The sequence below is a fragment of the Alligator sinensis genome, unplaced genomic scaffold, assembly GCF_000455745.1.
Source record: "Alligator sinensis unplaced genomic scaffold, ASM45574v1 scaffold243_1, whole genome shotgun sequence".
Taxonomy (NCBI): Eukaryota; Metazoa; Chordata; order Crocodylia; family Alligatoridae; genus Alligator; species Alligator sinensis.
This window is the reverse complement of record NW_005841841.1, coordinates 5,147,252-5,166,919: the sequence shown is the minus strand read 5'-3', so window position 1 is coordinate 5,166,919 and position 19,668 is coordinate 5,147,252. Positions and strand designations below refer to the sequence as shown.

Here is a 19,668-nt window from a genome sequence, read left to right as displayed (position 1 = left end):
TTGCTGTCAGGCCCTGGTTTCCCTGAGCACATGGAAGTAAGGAGCAAATTTAAAAACACTGACCTTGAAATAAATATACCAGTAGTAATTTTCATATAGTACCCATAGACTTAATTCATCCAGAATTGATGCATGGTACCTTTTTTGCTGCAAGTTTTAGCACAGGTACTCCATAAACACACTTTTAAGCAGTCCTTTTATACCTTATTATATATAGTACAAACACTTTTTTTAAATAACATTTTGTTTCCAGAGTCAAATCAATTCTGAATTAAGTTCCAAATTTCAACTGAGCAGAACTCAATCATTCATGTTTGTGTGATGCTACTGCTGGCAAGTATTCTGCCTCCCAGACTCATCAATTTGGGACTTCAGATACTCCCAAATCCAAGGCAGGCATCCTACATACAAGCCCCAAACTCAGACGCCTTGGAGTAAAGGTGCCCCGTAGTCTCACTTGCCCCTAGCCAAAAAGTCAAAGGAGCAAGCTAGTGAAAAAGCCCCAAAGCAATCCCCCATATTAGTCCAAAGCCAAAAGGCTCATGATTTACTATATAGTTCAATTGGCTGGGTCCCAGTACAGTCAACAGCATTTCAAGCCATGGTGACCCTACAGCTAAGTACTGCTCATTATGTCCGTGTACTCCAGATATCTCCCACAAAGGATCCATGTGTTAATCAGTCTCCAGGTCATAACTGGAACCCGGTGTTCTTGTCAAGCCCTGGGAGTCTCCAAAAATGTATATGCAGATGAGACATAGGGCAACCTAGTCCAGGTACACCCCACAGAGGGTGGGGCCACACTAATCCTATGCGACAAGCTGAAAGAAGGGGCAACAGAGGGATTCTGGGTGAAATGTTTGGGGCCCCATTTGGTGATGTTTGCCAGATATTTAAGGCTGGTGAAGAAACAGAAATAACTGGAAATGGGAAAGAAGAATTCAGCAGTGGGTGTTAAGAGAAAGTCAAAATGTATGCAATGTAGTGGCTTACCATGACTTGAATAAGAGTCAAGTGCTGGGAAGGGGACTGTATTTAATGGGCACTAACATCTAGCTTTTTCAGATAGGCTGCACTATCCTTGTGGTAGGTTCCCATCAACATGTTTGCCCAATATGGGCCATGTGTTTTATAGTCATGCTCAGTGTTGGCTGCATTTAATCAACTTCATAGTTAGCTTCCACTGCTGAGAATATGGTGCTTTTGGCAGCATTTTAGTGATAGGCCATGGGGCATTTTGTAAAATGTCTTTGTATGCAATTATAAAATGCGGGGCTTTTTCCCCAAGCTGATTGGGGAAAAATCCTTGTCTTGTATTTGATTAAATACAGAAACTAACTGCCTCTCTTTGTCTTCTTCATGGACAGCCACCTTGATGAGGCGGAAAGGCTTGTTGTTCATAAGAACAACACTGTTGGGAGTCATGGTGGTGAGGCCAAAGGTGAAGTATCAGACAAAAAGCAGTCAAACATAACATAAAGACCTCAATGGTGGAGCAGGCGGATGAAAAAGGCATACTACTTAACAGCTTTGAAGACAAATAACCGTTGCAGTGGAAGAGTAACCCCAGTTGTCTTGGAACTTCTTGCCACTGGACGCAAGTTTCTTCTCCACCAAGACCCATGCAGTTGCTCATGTGCAATGGCCTCCTTATGTAAAACAGGCTATGTGAAGGCTTCTCCCACTGGATCCAATATCCACCACAATAACCAATACCAATATCCAAACTACAAAAATCTACAAAATCCTGCTGCAATGGATGAGTGGTGATGGGGACAGACAAAGTGATCATCACCAGGAGTCCCTAGTCATGGATCCACACACAGATGACAGTTGTGTGTTAGTCACTTCAGTCTTGGAATGGGAAAGGAGGGTGATTCAGCATCTGTGATCATGACTAAACAATTCTTTTTAGGATCCCCACTGCTCACCCTGCATGGGTAGGGGGCTAGAAAAGGTGCCCCAAACATAGGCTGTCCCACCTTATCTTACCCAACTGGATAGCCCCTTCCATGGGGGATTACTCAAACTGTGGTTGAAACAAAAATGTCCTGTGCATCCTGGAAAGTACAAACCATACTAGATGATCCAAACAGTAAAAGACCTGAATGTAGAACAGCTATTATAACCCGAGAACTCTCTCAGTACTACATCAGCATTGCTGCTGTCAGTAAGACCAGACGTATAGACGAAGGCCATCTGAGGGAGGAAGGGGGTGACCATACATTCTTCTGGAAAGGAAAACCTGCAAATGACAGGCAAATACATGGAGTGGCTTCTCCATTAAGAACCACATTATCAGCTGTATGACTGTATTCCCTGTTGGCATTAACAAGCACCTCATGATGCTCTGCCTCCAACTGACCAACGATTTGTTTGTTACCATCATCAGTGCATACACCCCAATACTCGATGCTGAGGAAGAACAGAAAGACCAGTTTTATGCTGACCTTGATGAAATCCTGACTCTCATTCTGAAAAAAAGATAAGATTATCCCCCTTGCAGATTTCAATGCAAGAGTTGGTTAGGACTTGACCACATGGAGGGGCACCATCAGGAAGGAAGGAGTGGGCAAGGCCAATTCCAACAGCATTCTTTTACTCAGTAAATGTGCAAAGCACAACCTTGTCATTACTAATGCTATCTACAGACAATATGACAGGTACAAACCAACCTGGTAACACCCCTGTTTGAAACAATGACCCCTCCTCAACTATGTCATCATAAGAGCATGTGATATAAAAGATGTTCATACCATGCATGTCATGAGAGAAGCCAATGACTGCTGGCCTGAAGTGAGATCAATCACGTTCATTAGGGTTATAGTGAAACTTAAAAAACAACCCAAATCAGCCTGAAGACAGTACTACATCAAATGCCTTCAGACCCCTAGATACTTCAAAGCCCTCCAAAGATCTCTCAGCAAGAAACCTGCCAATGCTAGGCTCGAAAATTGTAACAGATGTGTTGAGGAAGACCAGCTACCTCTAAGGAGACCATCCATGAGGCCTGTATGAAATCAACTGGCTTTATCACCTGCCATCAGGACTAGTTTGATGAAAACAATGCCAAGATGATAACCCTTCTTGATCAGAAGAGAAAAGCTTTCTGTGACTGACAAAATCATCCTACATCCAGTCAGATGCAGGGGACTTTTTGAAGGCTTAAAGCTGAAGCCCAGAGGAAGATTTGAGAAATTAAGAACAAATGGTGGGAAGAGAAGGTGAAAGAAATCTAACAGTTTATTAACAATTGTAACATGTGGAGCTACTTCAGTGCAATCAAGGTTGTGTATGAACCAAGCTCTTATGGACTCATCACGCTTAGATCAAGACGACAGTACATTCCTCAAAGACAATAAGTCCATCAGAAACTGCTGGAAGGAGCAGTACCAAAAGCTCCTGAACAGAGAATTGACGGTGACTGATGAAACCACTGAATCCATCCCACAGCATCCACCGGTGCTACCTCCAGAAGATCCTTGGCATAAAGTGGGAGACTAATTGCACAAATGCCAGTGTCCACACAGATGCTAACACCTCCAGTTTGGAAGCATTGATTATTCAATATCAGCTGTGGTGGACACAGCATTGTATGTGCATGCCTGATGTACATTTACCAAAACAACTACTATATTCCCAAGCCAACCGAGGACAAAGGGCATGCAGGTGACAAAGGGAATGTTTCAAGGACACCCTCAAGGAGAACATTAATAAGTGTGTCATTCACACCACAAATTGGGAAAAACTAGCCAGGGACAGGGCTACATGGCAATGCCTTGTGAGAGAAGGTATATCTTACTTTGGTGAAAACCATCTCACCCTGGAGGCAGAAAAACAACAGAAGCAGAAGGAAAGAAAATAAGACTGAGAAACCCAGGGTCCGACTCACCCTTTAACAACCACCTGTGGCATTTGCCAGGGTGTCTGCAGATCTAGGATTGACCTTCTTAGCCATCAACTGGCTCATCTATAACCCTTTACTTGACCCGTGGGAATGCTCATCCTTGACCATGAGGGATCACTGCTGCCGACTTCTCTTAGTGTCATAGTGCTTAGGGTCAGAAGTGACCTAAACAGATCATCAGGTCTGACCCCCTGCCCCAGGCAGGAACAGGTGCCAGGGTCATATAACCCCAGCCAAATATGTGTCCAGCCTCCTGTTGAAGAACCCCAAGGTAGGAGAGAGTACCACCTCACTTGGGAGCCCATTACAGAGCCTGTAAGCCCTAACTGTAAAGTAATGTCTCCTGATGTCCAGCCTGAACCTTCTCTCTAATAATTTGTGGCCATTATTCCTAGTAACCTGGGTGGTGCCTGGGGGAACAGAGCCTCCCGCAATTCCCACTGGTCCCCCCTGGTGAGTTTCTAAATGGCCACCAGATCCCCTCTCAGTCTTCTCTTTTGGAGACTGAATAGATTCAGGCCCTTTAGCCTCTCCTCGTAGGTTCTGCCCCGCTGCCCCTTGACCATACAAGTGGCCCTCCTCTGGACCCTCTCAATGCTAGCCACATCCCTCTTGAAATGCGGTGCCCAGAACTGGACTCAGTACTCCAACTGCATCCTGACCAACACCACATAGAGGGGAAGGACCACCCCCCTGGACCTGCTTGTGATGTATCTGTAGATGCATGGCAAGGTGAGGTTAGCCTTACTGACTGCTTCCTTGCACTGGTGGCTCATGTTCATCCTGGAGTCAACAATGACTCCAAGATCCCTTTCTGCCACCGTGTTAACAAGAAGGGTGTTCCCCAGCCTATAGGTGTGTTGCTGGTTCCTCCTCCCTAGATGCAGTACCTTGCACTTCTCTGCTTTGAATTCCATCCTATTCTCATCCGCCCACATCTGCAATTTGTCCAGATCTAGCTAGATTCTATCCCTCCCATCCAGCATGCCCACCTCACCCCACAACTTGGTGCTGTCAGTGAATTTGGACAGCGTGCTTTCCACACCCACATCCAGATCACTGATAAAGATTCTGAACAGTACAGGCCCCAGAACTGAGCCCTGGGGGACTCCAATGCCCACATCCCTCCAGGTCGAAAATGACCCATACACCACCACTCTCTGGGTGTGACCATCTAGCCAATTTGCCACCCATCTGACTGTGTAGGCATCAATCCACAGTCACCTAGTTTTTTTAAGAGAATGTGGTGGAAAACCATGTCAAAGACCTTCTTAAAGTCCAGGAAGATGACATCCACTTCGACACCCTCGTCCAGGGACTTTGTGACCTGATCTTAAAAGGAAACCAGGTTAGTCAGGCAGCACCTGCCCTCAATGAACCCATGTTGGTTACCCCTGAGCATTACCTCCCCAGCTGGGCCTTTGCAGATGTGCTCCTTGATAATTTTCTCAAAGGTCTTCTCAAGGACCCAGGTAAGACTGACTGGCCTATAATTGCCAGGGTCCTCCTTTCTCCCCTGTGTGTAAATGGGGACCACACTGACCCTTTTCCAATCCTCTGGTATCTGGCCAGTGCCACATGAGCATTCATAGAGCCATGCCATGGGCCCCGCTATTCCCTCAGCACCCTCGGGTGAAAAGCATCTGGACCTACTGATTTAAACACATCTAGCCCCTCCAAAAGTTCCCTAACTAGGTCATCCCTGACCCTAGGCATGGCAGTGTCTCTTGGTAAAGTTACTACCAGGCATCCTTATAATTTTTACTTTCCTGGTTTTGAACTGTGTTCACTGGAAATGCTCCTAATTTATACCAGATTGACAGGAAAATTAGGTCTTTTGAGTTTCAGTTAGGCTTCATTAAGCATCCAAAAATTCAGGGATACACGAACTTAATTGATCTAGACACCAGGAAAGCCTGTTACCACTAGACTGCCAGCACCTTAACTAAAATAAAGAATACAGGAAATAATCTCTTGAAATATTTCAGTCATGCTTCTTTTGACATCGACTGAAATTAAGGAAGACAGAGCTAATAAATAACAGCAGCACAAACGATACTGACCAAACTTGTTTTAAATCTCAAAGAATTGGTTAAAACTGTGGTTGTCATTTTAGAGCTTACAGTTATGGAGCTTTTCTTCATTTACACTCAGTGGCCTCATCCAGACGAGCACAGGCATTTGGTTCTCCAGAGACAAGTAGCAGCAGTGCACCTTGCACCGCAGCTACTTGTCCCCAGGGAATGCCCGTGCCACACATACTCTGGCATGCAGCAAGTTATCCCAGGAGTAGTAGAGGCAGCACTGTGCTGGCCCCAGCAGCCTTACCTGGGGTCCTGGAGGCCTCCCGGGGCTGCAGCAGGAGCCATCCTTCTGGGCAAAGCCTGGCTGGCAGCCACAGTGCAGCTCTGGGCATCCCAGCTCCACTTTTCAGTAGTGCACACTGCCTATGAGTGTGCTGCTCCAGTTTTGTTTTCCATCATGCCCTTGCATCATGGAGAATGCCTGACTGTGAGGCATGTGGCACTGCAGACGTATCTGCAGTGCCATGTACCGCACAGCCGCACTTGTCTGGATGTGCCCAGGATGTGCAGATTACATCTATTCACCACAACTTATTTATTTCCTATTTACTGATATGTAAATTGATATTTTGTCACTAATGAACTGTTTTCTATGATCATACTGTAAAATGCAAAGTCTAAAAATTCTGGAAGTTCTTTCGTTTGTTTAGGATTTTTGTTTAAAGACATCCATATCTCTATAACATCTATCTTCTCTGTCTGCAGTATAACAAAGAAGACCTGCTCCTCTAAACCTTCAACACTAGTAAAGGAGGTTGATTATTCCAAAATATATCTAAAGTTATAGTATATGACTGCTTATTTCTGTCAGCAGTTAGGAAATTGTCTTCACTTTATCATGGGAGTAAATATTGAGGTTCCTGCAACTGTGGAACAATACTGTAAAAAAGCTGTAAAGAAAAGATGTTTATTCTATAGCCTCCAAAATATTTGTTGATATTGTTGAGATGACCCAATATCTCCAATGACTGAAATTATCCTAAGTTAAAGGTACCCTAGATACTAACAAACCAATATTTTCAACCATATGTTATTTGAAAAGTTTAAAAATAAATCTTTAGAGCTTCATGGGATATTAAAATTAAAAATACATAAGCAAATATAAACATCCATCAGTTAACACTCAGTGGGTGGTTAACATCCATTTAAACCTGCCATCCACTTGAAGGTCTTTCAAAGTACTTTACAAATTAAGTTAGGATCAGAATTCTCTCTTTAGTAAAACCCCATCACCATCCTCCTTTACAGATAAAAAACAATCAGGAATATTTAGGACAGGTGGCTTGCTTAAGGTATCACAGAAAGGCTGAGGTAGGATGAAAAATAAAGACATCACTAAATCATTGCTCAACAATACCAGGTTATAGTTCACAAAAACCAAGCAACATGGTCATAACAGTCGTCTGCTGGAAGTGAAATTGCTCTAGATATGCTAGGCAGAAAATTAAAATGCTAAGTAGGCAATATGGTCAGTTTTCTGGAAGAATAGAGTATCGACCTATCACTTTCTCCTTTTACCATTAAAAGCAAACCATTTATGTACTTTAGAAGGGAACTCCATCTGGTTCTGCTAAAGACAGGGCTGCCATGAGAGGAGAATGGGAGAGGTCAGGTTACTCAGAGCTTTAAGGACTCTCTGAGTGAAAAAAAAAGCACCTCATTGGTTATAAAAATACTAAAAACCTGTATGAAAAAAGGGATGGATAAATATTGCATCTCAAAAGACCACATCAGAGCCCAGTGCATATACCATACATACATTGCATTAAAAAGTAAATTTTACAGAAGTTATTTTTAATTGTTTTTTTCCCCTCTAAGCCACATGTTGTTTATTGGCAACAGGTAAGCCTCTGGTAATGGATTAAACAAGCTGAATACAGAAAAGATTCTTTAAAAAACTGCCTGGACAGTTCACATGCAATCTGCATGAGTCAGGAGTCATGCTAATTAATTCTAATCCATTTCTGTGCTAATGATCTGAACATAATGTGTGTAAACCTTCTAAAGTTCTTCCAAAATCTATCTGTTGCAAACTAATAATATAATGAATCAAAATTATGCTGTTTGGCTATGAGTTCAAATACTGATTTGTGAAATGATTAGTGGCAGAATATATCCAGATTTCACTTAATTTATGAGTGTTAATGTGCTCCAGATGAAAAACTGACTGGAGTAAACAAATGCTTACTATTTGCTGTCTTATGTACACCATCTTATTTGCTATGAAAGATGCAATATGAAAGTAATATGTAGAGTTCAAGAAATGCATTTTTATTTTCTTTACACGAATTTTATAAAACATTTATTTGGGCCCTTCCTGGCCTGTACCTTCTGTTAACCAAACTCACTGGATATACCAGGTGCTTCTCAAATCCCTCTGTTCCCTGTGTGCCGTTCTCCCACTCCCTTCTATTTCACATACTTACTTTAACCTTCCTCACATCTTTCCTTAATCCAAAGGGCTGGGTGCATCTCCATTCCATCCTCCACCCCAGGTCAGGGACTGTGTGTCCTCTGTGCCTTTCTGTACTACATTTGCCTCTTCTGTGCCAGAGTCTTTCTTCAGATCCCTCCACACTCCTTTTCCTTCTATATGTAATAGGGGTTAAGGGACTCTGATACTTTAAGAGGAAATGTTCCCCAGGAAAGGCCTGAAATCAGATGCAAGCAGCTGGGCAAGGGGTAGCTGCAGGACAGTAGGCAACTAGATGAAGCTGAAGATACAGGTTATAGCATTGCAAGTAACTATTTGGTAGCTAGCTGCTGCGCAATAGCCAAACAAGACGAGGCTCAAGGTAAGAGGGTAACAACTGCAGCTCAGTGGGTAAAATGTAGCAGATGAGAGCAGGCTGCCCATTGAACTGAGTGGACACCTGTGGCTACTCAGAGAAGCACATAACTGAAAAGGATGAAACTCAGGAGATACAAATCTTGGTCTCAGGGGCAGAGGAGACATCTGGACCCTAATCTCTGAAGGAGACGAAACCCTGCCAGCATGAGCTGCTACAGAAGGAAAGGTGCAGACCTAGAGAAGTACCCAAAAGGCTGTGAGAGAGCCAGCAGATGGGGGATGGAGTTTATAAGAGAGTAGAGACCCAAGGTGGGGTTTAAGTTTGAGTTGGAAACCAGCTGGTTTCTATTTGAGTTATGTTTAACCAGGGATTTGGATGTGGCTACAGGAGTGGTTAGAGGCTACAGGGGCTGCCTTAGAGTCACTATCCATTGAGCCCGAAAAGGAAGCCAGCAAGAGAGCAGCCCTGCAAGGATCAGGGACCCAGTGGGCTGAATCTGATATAAGATTAGAGGGCCCAGCAAGGAGAATAGAGTAAGACTTTGGAGTCATGGGCATTGCAATTAGGGAGGCTGGAGGCCACTATTAGGGCCAGAAGGCTGTGATTATGGTCAGTAGGGCCATGATCAATGCCTGTGGGCACGTCTATGCATGCCCCTGACTGCGCAGTTCATACTGCGCAGTCATTTAGTACTTGCTTTTGTTTTTGATCCTATTACACAGTAGCAACAAGCTACTGCGCAGTAGCGGCAGCATCACGGTTAGTGCCTGCCAATGCTACGTTGCTGTAGTGATGAGCTATGCCACTGTAGCTCAACGATGTGGGGGAATGTGGGCACAATAGAAGGGAGCAACAGGCTACAGTCAGACCTTGACAGGTTACAAGGATGGGCGGAGGAGAACAGGATGGGGTTCAACACAGACAAGTGCAAGGTGATGCACCTGGGGAGGAACAACCGGCACCATACCTACAGGCTGGGGAACTCCCCTCTTGTCAGCACGGAGGTGGAAAAGGATCTTGGAGTCATTATTGACTCCAAGATGTACATGGCTCGGCAGTGTGGGGAGGCAGCTAGGAAGGCCAACTGTACCTTGTCATGCATCCACAGATGCATTTCAAGCAGGACCAAGGAGGTGATCCTCCCCCTCTATGCGGCACTGGTCAGGCCGCAGCTGGAGTACTGCGTCCAGTTCTGGGAGCCGCACTTTAAGAGGGATGTGGACAGCATCGAGAGGGTCCAGAGGAGGGCCACTCGCATGATCAAGGGACAGCAGGGCAGGTCCTATGAGGAAAGGTTACAGGACCTGAACCTGTTCAGCCTCCAGAAGAGAAGGCTGAGGGGGGAATCTTGTGGCCTGCTATAAACTAGTCAGGGGGGATCAACAGGCACTGCGGGAGTCCCTGTTCCCCCGAGCGCCGCCAGGAGTGACCAGGAATAACGGTCACAAGCTGGCGGAGGGAAGGTTTAAGTTGGACATCAGGAGGCGCTACTTCATGGTCAGGGCGGCCAGGGTCTGGAACCAGCTTCCAAGTGAGGTGGTGCAGGCTCCCACCCTGGGGGTTTTTAAGAGGAGGTTAGATGACCATCTTGCTGGGGTCGTTTCACCCCCAGTACTCTTTCCTGCCATGGCAGGGGGTCGGACTAGATGATCTGCCCAGGTCCCTTCCAACCCTAGAAACTATGAAACTATGAAAAATAAAATGCTGGATAAACAAATGTAATGCAAGTATATATTATAATCCATAATCTCACCTCCACAACAATACCTCTTACACAAACACTAATTCCCAGTACACAGTGGGTGCATCTACACAAGATGCTACTGCACAATGGTTACTGCACTTTTATTTAGTATTTGCATAAGCAAATGCTAAATAATGTTTACTAACTGGAATTACTGCATAGTAGAGCCAGCACAAGTCTTTTAAGTGATGCTAGTGTACGGTAGTCTAATAATACTATGCAGTATTGTACTAGCACTGTCCTTGCTGTGATGTGCTACTGAGCAGTATTATTCAGCTACTGCACAGTTAGCATCTTGAGCAGACACACCCAGCAAACATGGGTTGGCCAAAATGTTTTTGGCCAGGGACAACAAATTAATATCCAAATATCAGATAATCTGAGTACCTGGACATAACAAGTGATGCCAGTGGGAGCTGCGCATGGACAGGATCTCCATAAAAGCAATAAATCTATCCTTAAAAGGATCCAAATAGTGGCCAGTTTACACAAGGGTAGGGTTTTCAGCAAAGGACATCAGTGAAACAAAAACAAAGAGGGTGTACACATAAACCCTGAAGATTTTTTTAAGAGAAAATAGTATCCAAGTTTATAGAATTAACTGATTCAGGGTATTTACTTCAAGCTTCCCTGCGCCTAAAATGAAAAACTCTTATCCACAGTTGATGGGAGGCAGTCAGTCAAAACTACTATACACCTGGGATTTTCTCCTACAGTTAATTTACGTTAGGGCTTCGCTAGTAAATCATAATCTAATGAAACCATTGCCTGGTTACTTTCATAACTTCTACAATCCTCTCAAGGTTTTAAGATGACTATTCTATTCATTCCTAACACCTACTCCCGACTTCATACTCATCCAACTAATTTTTGCTACACATACTCTCTAGTCTTCCTCGAAATCATTCCACATAGTAATGCAGAAATGATGTCCACTTGTCTGCCAAATTCTATCTCCGTGTTCTGTGAGAACATACTGCTCTTGTCTTCAAGCTGCAGACTGTCTAGGACAGATATTCTTATTTATATGGCACCTGTTATCCTTGGCACAATGTTGTGTATTTTAAATGTGCATTCTAAATGAATTATATAACGAGTAATTTATTTCAGGAAATTTCAAAAAGGCAGCTCTACTATGTCCCTGCATTATGTGAAGGAAAGATTTTTAGGAATTATTTTTAAATACTTACAGGCTTGCTTGGGTCTGCCTCAATTGAAAAATTTCCAGGATTGCTGTTGAAAATTTCCAGTTTTAGGGTTTCGTATGTAGGATTAGGAAGAGGAATATACAGACGGACCCATCTGTAGGAAAAAATAATATCTGAGTATGTGACTGTAAATTAATAAACTTCTATTATTACCTATTGTTAACATTTTTTGGCTATTTGCCTATTTGAAAAAAGCAAGAATAAACTTTTAATATTAATTTATTTAGTAGCACAAATGATCAATAACAGCAAGAAGTAGTAAATGCAAGTACTGCCAGACCTGCTTGTATAAGGATTAAGTGGCCACCGTGCATGTTTACTTCTAATCTCTTGAGTTCTGTACTTATCCTTTCTCTTTTTTTCTCTAGATCTAATTTTGGTGCAACTCATTTCAGAGCAGTGGTCATTTTGTGACTATCAGAAACTACCAAAGACTTTGTAGCAGAAAGTGAGATGATTACCTATACACTTTATCATACATTTACAGTGCATATATGAACTGCAGTATCTGCTCTCAGAAAAAGTAACTGGACAGAAATTAATGATAATCAAATAAATAATGATACCTCCATTTACCTTTCATCAAAGTAATGGCCAAGAGAAGCTTGTAATTAAGTGGTAGCTCTAACAGTTTTTGATTTACTGCCTCTAAGCAGTAATTTTTCTTGATCATCTTGTAACCTTGAGCACTGAAAACAAGACTATTTTACTATGCTGCTCATTTAAAAGCAGGTGCTTTCACACATCTTGTTCACTTCCCACTCTTCCCCCACATACACTCAAAACCAATTTCAGTTTGTACAATTGTTATACTGCTCATTACAATATAATGACTAACCATTACAGTTAATATGCAGATCATGTATTTTAATGAGTACACTGGCTGTCCTACACTAAAAAGCTGCTTTAAAGGTGCTTATGAGAAAGGCATTTATTAAATCAGCCAGTACTGTACCTTGAAATGTTTTTTTTTTCCCTTCCCTTCTATAATTAAAGCAAACATACAGACATCAGATGCATTCTGTATGAGATGCTGTTTTCAAAAGAGGAGGTCACTAGCTAGTCCAAGATTCCTATTATTCTGATCATACTACTATAATAATTCTCTCTAATGAGGATGTCTGCCCATAAATCACATGCTGGTTATAACAGCAAGGGACACATAAAATAGATTCAAGGTGGATCAGTGAAAACGGTAATTAAGAAAAAGTTTGAAACATGTAAGAGATTGGTTTTGCAATAGCTTAGCCACCTTGGAGTTATAGAGGTGCCCATCTATTCAAAGCTGTGACTGGCCAACTGACTTACTGCACCTTGCACGACAGATTTTTTCCCTTGATGGAACTAGTTCATCATACACAAAACAAAAAAAAAAACCCATAAACCTTCACAATGTCTTAGAAGGAAAGGCATTTCAATCCTGTTTTACACCTGTGACTGGAGGCCCTGCAATTTAGTGTATGCAAGTGGCCTGCCTTCCCCTTCCTATGGATGTGTTGATTTCAGAGATGCTAAACTGTTCATTGTCACCTAAATCCCCAACAGCTGAGCAGCAGTACCCTCTAGCCTCAAGCCTTTTGACCTCTGTATCAAAGGATTTCCCCGATCTTCGGGACAGCTGAGAATGACTTCCCAAAATTGTTATATTACGGTAGAAGGGTGTCACGGTGCCAGGGCAGGCTGAAGGATACAAACTCCCTAATTTCCTGAAAATAAGTTAAATAAAGTGGGAACTGTGCCGTACAGAGGTAAAGATCCCTACAATTCCAATTCTAATGTCCATTTCCATTTGGCTTACAAGATCCTGGAACATCATGCCCTTCCTGCAGAGGAAAAAGTGCCTCAAAACCTCTGAACTAATCAGCAGACCACTATTTCACTGCTGCAGGTATTGAAAGTGGCCAAAATACAAGACAGTCAAATTCCCAACCCCATACAAGATTGCCTGATCAGGGCACATGGCCTATGATATTTCTGCTTGAAAAAAGTGGCAGCAGACACACTTGTAATTAAGGCCACACAAGCCATTCCAATGTTGGATGACTGATGGGTGTACTGCAGTAGTACAAAATCAGGTATGAAGGCTCTCTCTCTGGTTGCAGAGAAACTTTCATGGCATATTTCATGTTTGAACTGCCAGTCCTCCAGTGAAAGTCTTACCTACAATCAACTGAAAATTACAGGGGTACCTGACACAACAAAGAGAGATAGATCCCTAGAATTTATTCTTTAGCTGCTTGCAAGAATACTTAGCCTTTGGGGTGGGCGAAGCAGGGCATATTCGATTTGGATTTGGACTCAGCCATAGACACAGCTATATATGTTTTTTCTATATACCTCGAGGCACCAGGCATGGCTCGTGAATGCTGAATTTGTGGGGTGGATGGAGCGTTCCACAGGAATGCAGAGGGATCCTCCACATGCTCGGTGGCAGACCCAGACGTGGACCGGAAGTACTTCCAGTCTATGTCTGGGTCTGCCACGGAGTGTGCGGGGGACCCCCCGCTGTGGTCCCCTGGCTCAGCGATCAACTGAGGGGGGCCCCGGGGGCCCTTCCGACCCAGGATGCACCAGTTGCTGAGCCGGGGGTTGGGGGTCTCCCGCACACTCCACAGCAGACCTGGAAGTGGACCGGAAGTAGTTCTGGGTCCACTTCTGGGTCCACTGCAGAGTGTACTGGGGACCCCCCCACACGCTCCCATGAGACACTCCATCTGCCCCACCATCTTAGTGTTCATGAGCTGCCTGGTACCTTGAGGTATGTAAAGCTATGTCTAGGGCCAAATCATCAAATCTCTCCGAATCACATCAGAGGCTTTGATTTAATTCAGAAATATTAATGGGTCTCCTGATTTGATTCGGAGATTCAGCCACCAAATTGGGCCAAATCTCCTCCAAATCAAATCAGCGACTGAAACTTTCCACAGTCCTATTAGCCTGCTTGATGTTTTTGAATTTTCCAGGTCCCAATACTAAACTTTGAACACTGGCTTTTAAACTTCTCAAATTCACACTAAAAAAAGAAGATGCAGCTCGTGCACCTTTTAATATAGCCTTGTTCGAAGATACATGGCACATAAGATAATGATTCTTAAAGATTTTATAAAAGATGTGGTAGAACAGAGATCAGTCTTTAGAAGAGCTATGGGATTTTCCAGGCGGCAAGGGCACAAATATTTTATTGAGTTTCTTGTCCAGCTGTATATCAAGACTAGCAAAGGAGGATATACCTTCTAAAAGTCACAAGAAGATTTTTGTAATAGCTTGTAATAAATGTATCTTCTGTTCTGTTTTAGATAAATGTATTCCTCCACCATTATGTCTCTCCTACTTCACATATGAACATAAGCAAGAACTGTGACCAACATTCATTAACTGGGTTATGTTTTCAGGTCCAAGTTTATGCTTTACCATTATCTTGGACATTCAGTCTTATTAAATGACTGAATTCACTGTGGTCCAGTAGGGGCATTAATGAAATGCCTAATACTAAAAAAGTACCATAGAAATGAAAACCCTTTAAAAAGAAATTGTTTAAATTGTACATCGACATCAAGTGTCTTTGTTGTTCTATTTGAATTGGGAAGTTAATGAAACATTTGACAACATCCCTAAATGGGTAGATTAATATGAATAATTTATTTGTTGATTATACAGTTTGTGTGTTATCTTGACACCAAAATGCACAAAAGAGATTGCCAGGGGAAAGTACCGCTCCTATGTTCTCGACAGGAATTCTGAAGGGGGATGACTTGGTACTGGTATAGAAAGGTGCTCTACCACCAGACCTTGCTGCTAACCATCCTCAAACTCTGCTGCTTCACCTTCCATATGCTGAAGATATGAAAAGGCCCTCTCTGGACAAGATACTGTGGACGGATTAATAGAAACTGTGTGTGACACCAGCATTCCATTAGCCCAGCAACACAGGAGAAAGGCCAGTGTTGATTGCTGGGTTATAGAAATATTATGTTTTCTGTTCTCCCACATCTCTGTCCCTATTTGTTCCTTTTCCCATCTCTCTTGCTCTTCCTCAGCATAATCACAAATATATTAAAATGGATAACTTATATCTTTCACATTACAGGAGACCCTCACCATTCGTGGGGGATGCATTCTGGAGATCCCTGTGAATGGCAAAATCCAAGAATACTGACAGGGCTCCCTGTCAGATCCCACAGCCGCTCCCTGCTCCTCCCTTGTGAGAAGCTGGAAGCGCGGGACTCCCCTTTAGCACCTGGGGACTGACTGCAGCTGCCTATGGGGGAAAAGATGCCACCTCCCTTCCCGTCCCCGGCACTCGCTCTCCACCCACCTGGTTCTGCCCTCCGCTCCACCCGCCTGGCTCTGCTCTCCACTCCGCTCTCCCCGGCTCTGCCCTTGCCCACAATGTGCAGCGCTCTGTGCCTGGCTTACGCAGAGGCAGGAGCTTGGTGCAGCACCAGAGGGAGCCATGGCGGCGCTCACCCTGACCCACCCCAAGCGCAGCTGTGCCATTGGCATGGTGCACCGCAAATATTCACATCTGCGAATAGCAGATTCAGGAATAGTGACGGTTTCCTGTATATTATATATATAGTTCACTAATGGTCGCATTAGTGATGTGTCTGTGTGTTGGGTAAAAGTCATATCAGAATTATAGAAACTTAGGGCTGGACAGGGACCTCAGGAGGAGATGTAATCCAACTGCCTCATCAAAGCATCACCGCCCCCAATTATGCCATCCCAGCTAAGGCTTTTTCCAGCCAAGTCTTAAAAGCCCCCAAGGATGGAGATGCCACTACCTCTCTGAGAAGCCTGTTCCAGTACTCTACCACCCTCCTGATGAGAGAGTTTTTCCTAGTATCTAACCTAAACTTCCTTTGCTGTAACTTGATACCACTTTTTGTTCTGTCATCTGCCACCTCTGAAAACAGTCCAGCTCCATCCTCTTCGGAACCACCCTTCAGGAGTTGAATCTATTAAATCCCCCTTCAGTCTTTTCTTCTCTAGACCAAAAGTTCTCAAACTCTGGTCCCCAAACCACCACTAGTCCGCGAGCTCCATTCAGGTGTTCTGCAGAAAGGCTGTAGAACAATCGAGAATATCTGTACTTGTAAGGTAAGACTAGTGATACTAAAATATGAGTTGTGTGCTTTGATTTGTAGAACAAAAAAAGTTTATTAAGTTGTCCACTGACACCCTCAGCACTTTTCAAGTAGTCCGTGAAAAAAAAGTTTCAGAAACACTGCTCTAGACTAAATAAGCTCAATCCCCTCAGTTTCTCCTCATTGGTCATGTGCCCTGACCCCTAACTGTTTTAATTGCCCTTTGCTGGACCCTCTTCAAGTTGTCCATATTCCTTCTGTAGTAGGGGACCCAAAACTGGACACAGTACTCCAGATGTGGCCTCACCAGTGCTGAACAGAAGGCAAAAATCACTTCCATTGATCTGTTGGCAATGTTTCTACTAATGCAGCCCAGTATGCCGTTAGCCTTCTTTGTAACAGGGCACACTGTTAGCTCATATTCATCTTATTGTCCACTGTACCCCCCAAGTCCTTTTCTGCAGAGTTGCTGCTTAGCTAGTTAGTCCCCAACCTGTACCAGTGCATGGGATTGTTCTGTCCTCTGGAATCCTAGCCCTATCCTCCAGCATATCTACTACTCCCCCCAGCTTGGTGTCTTCTGCAAATTTGTTGAAAGTGCACTTCACCTCATCTTCCAGGTGGCTGATGAAGATTTTGAACAAAACCAGCCCCAGGACCAATCCTGAGGGCATTCCACTGGCAGCCAACTAGACATCAAGCCATTGATTACTACCCTTTGAGCCTGATGATCCAGCCAGTTTTTTATCCATGTTACAGTCCATTCATTCAACCCAGACTTCCTTAGCTTGATTGCAAGGATGTCATGAGAGACCTTATCAAAAGCCTTGCTAAAGTCAAGGTATATCAAGTCAACTTCTCTCCCCACATCCACAAAGCCAGTCATCTCATCATAGAAGGCAATCAGGTTGCTCAGGCATGACCTGCCCTCAGTGAATACATACTAATTGTTCCTAATCACTACCTCCTTCAAGTGCTCAGAAATGAATTCCTTGAGGACTTACTTCATGATTTTTCCTGGGCTTCAGGTAAGGCTGACTGGTCTGTAGTTCCTTGGATCCTTCTTCCTCCCTTTCTTAAAGAAGGGCACTATATTTGCCCTTTTCCCATTGTCCGTGACCTCTCCCAATCACCATGATTTTTTGAAGATAATGGCCAGCAGCTCTGCAATCACATCACCCAACTCCCTCAGCACCCTTGCGTGCATCACATCTGGGCTCATGAATTTGAACACATCCAGATTTTCTAAATAATCCCATACCTATCCTTTTGCCACTGTTGGCTGCTCAGCTCCTTCCCAAACCATGCTGCCAGATGCAGTAGTCTGAGAGCTGACCTTGCCTGTGAAGACTGAAGTAAGAAAGGCATTATACACTTTAGCCTTTTCTGCATCATCTCTCAGTAGGTTGCCTTCCCCCATTCAGTAAGGGACCCATACTTTTCCTGATCTTCCTCTTCTTGCTGATATACTAATAGAAAATCATCTTGTTATCCTTCATGTCCCTTGCTAGCTGCAACTCCAACTGCACTTTTACTTTTCCTGATTTGACCATATATATGACCATTAATTGACACTACTCAGCTACTGTCAAACATAGGGAACAGGCTGGGAAGGCACCCAGCAATATTTAAAAAAAACCAAAAACATAATTCAAATGAGTTTGTGAAAGTCAGTGTTGATTGCCAAACTATTCTCAAAAATTAACAAAAAAAACTAGCAGCTAGACCTGGGAAGAGTGCCCTTTAAACTGAATATCAGATTACACTGAAAGTTATGACACATTAAATATTGATTCATTAGTGTATCTGCAAACATAACAATCTGTTTCATTTATAACTTCACATTCATTTTGAGGTTTTTTTTTATAAACAAAATATCAAGCATGCATGATTTTCATGGAGTATTCAGTATTATGTCAATGTAAATAAAAAAGCATACACAATGCAAATCCCCGAGGTGAGGCGACTTCACATAACCTACTGGAGAATTACCTCTGAAAAAATCCCAGGGTAAAACTAATATAACAGATTACATTGTTTTAGGTTTCATCTGTCTGTTTGCATCCCAGGGCAACTATTTGCTTAATGTGAAATATGTATTACCTGATAACTTGCCACCTACTAATGAGATGCTGTAATAGCATCTATAACCCAAGGGTATGTTTGTCCATTCCAGATCTCAGTGTAGTTTATACTGATATATCAACCTGAGATAAATTATACTTACAGCATAAGAGAACCTTTCTCCACGTTCTTTCATTTACATGTAAATCAAAAATGCAATAATTCAATGAACAAAGATATCCAGAACATATTTTTACTTTAAAGACTATGTCATTCTTACGCAGTTTTATGAACAGACACAAGATATATATGTGTACATGTGTAATGGGACATAATTTACAAGTAATTTTAAAATTGCATTTCTTTAAAATATCATGTACATTAAATTAATAAACATAACTATTTTTAACAGATTCCCAGATGTTAGAAATTCACAGATTCATAGATGTTAGGGTCAGAAAGGACCTCATTAGGTCATCGAGTCCAACCACCTGCCCTGGGCAGGAAAGAGCACTGGAGTCAGATGACCCCAGCTAGGTGCTTGTCCAGTCTCCTCTTGAAGATCCCCAGGGTAGAGGAGATCACCACCTCCTTTGGCAGCCCATTCCACATTCTGGCAACCTTTACTGTGAAGAAGTTCTTTCTAATGTCCAACCTAAATCTACTCTCTGTCAATTTGTGGCCATTGTTCCTAGTTACTCCAGGGGGTGCCCTAGTAAACAGAGCATCTCCTATTCCCTGCTGCCCTCCCCGATGAATTTATAGGCAGTCATAAGATCACC

The 19,668-nt window shown here is 43.1% G+C and overlaps 1 protein-coding gene across 1 annotated transcript in view; it reads right to left on the bottom strand.

Annotated features, from left to right (window-relative positions):
* CFAP47 (cilia and flagella associated protein 47) overlaps positions 1-19,668 on the bottom strand; it is a 757,346-nt gene that overhangs the window by 183,324 nt on the left and 554,354 nt on the right. Inside the window, exon 54 of the mRNA XM_014520638.2 lies at positions 11,718-11,829. Within this exon, the coding sequence (XP_014376124.2) occupies positions 11,718-11,829 (112 nt within the window). The remainder of the gene's footprint in view (positions 1-11,717; positions 11,830-19,668) is intronic.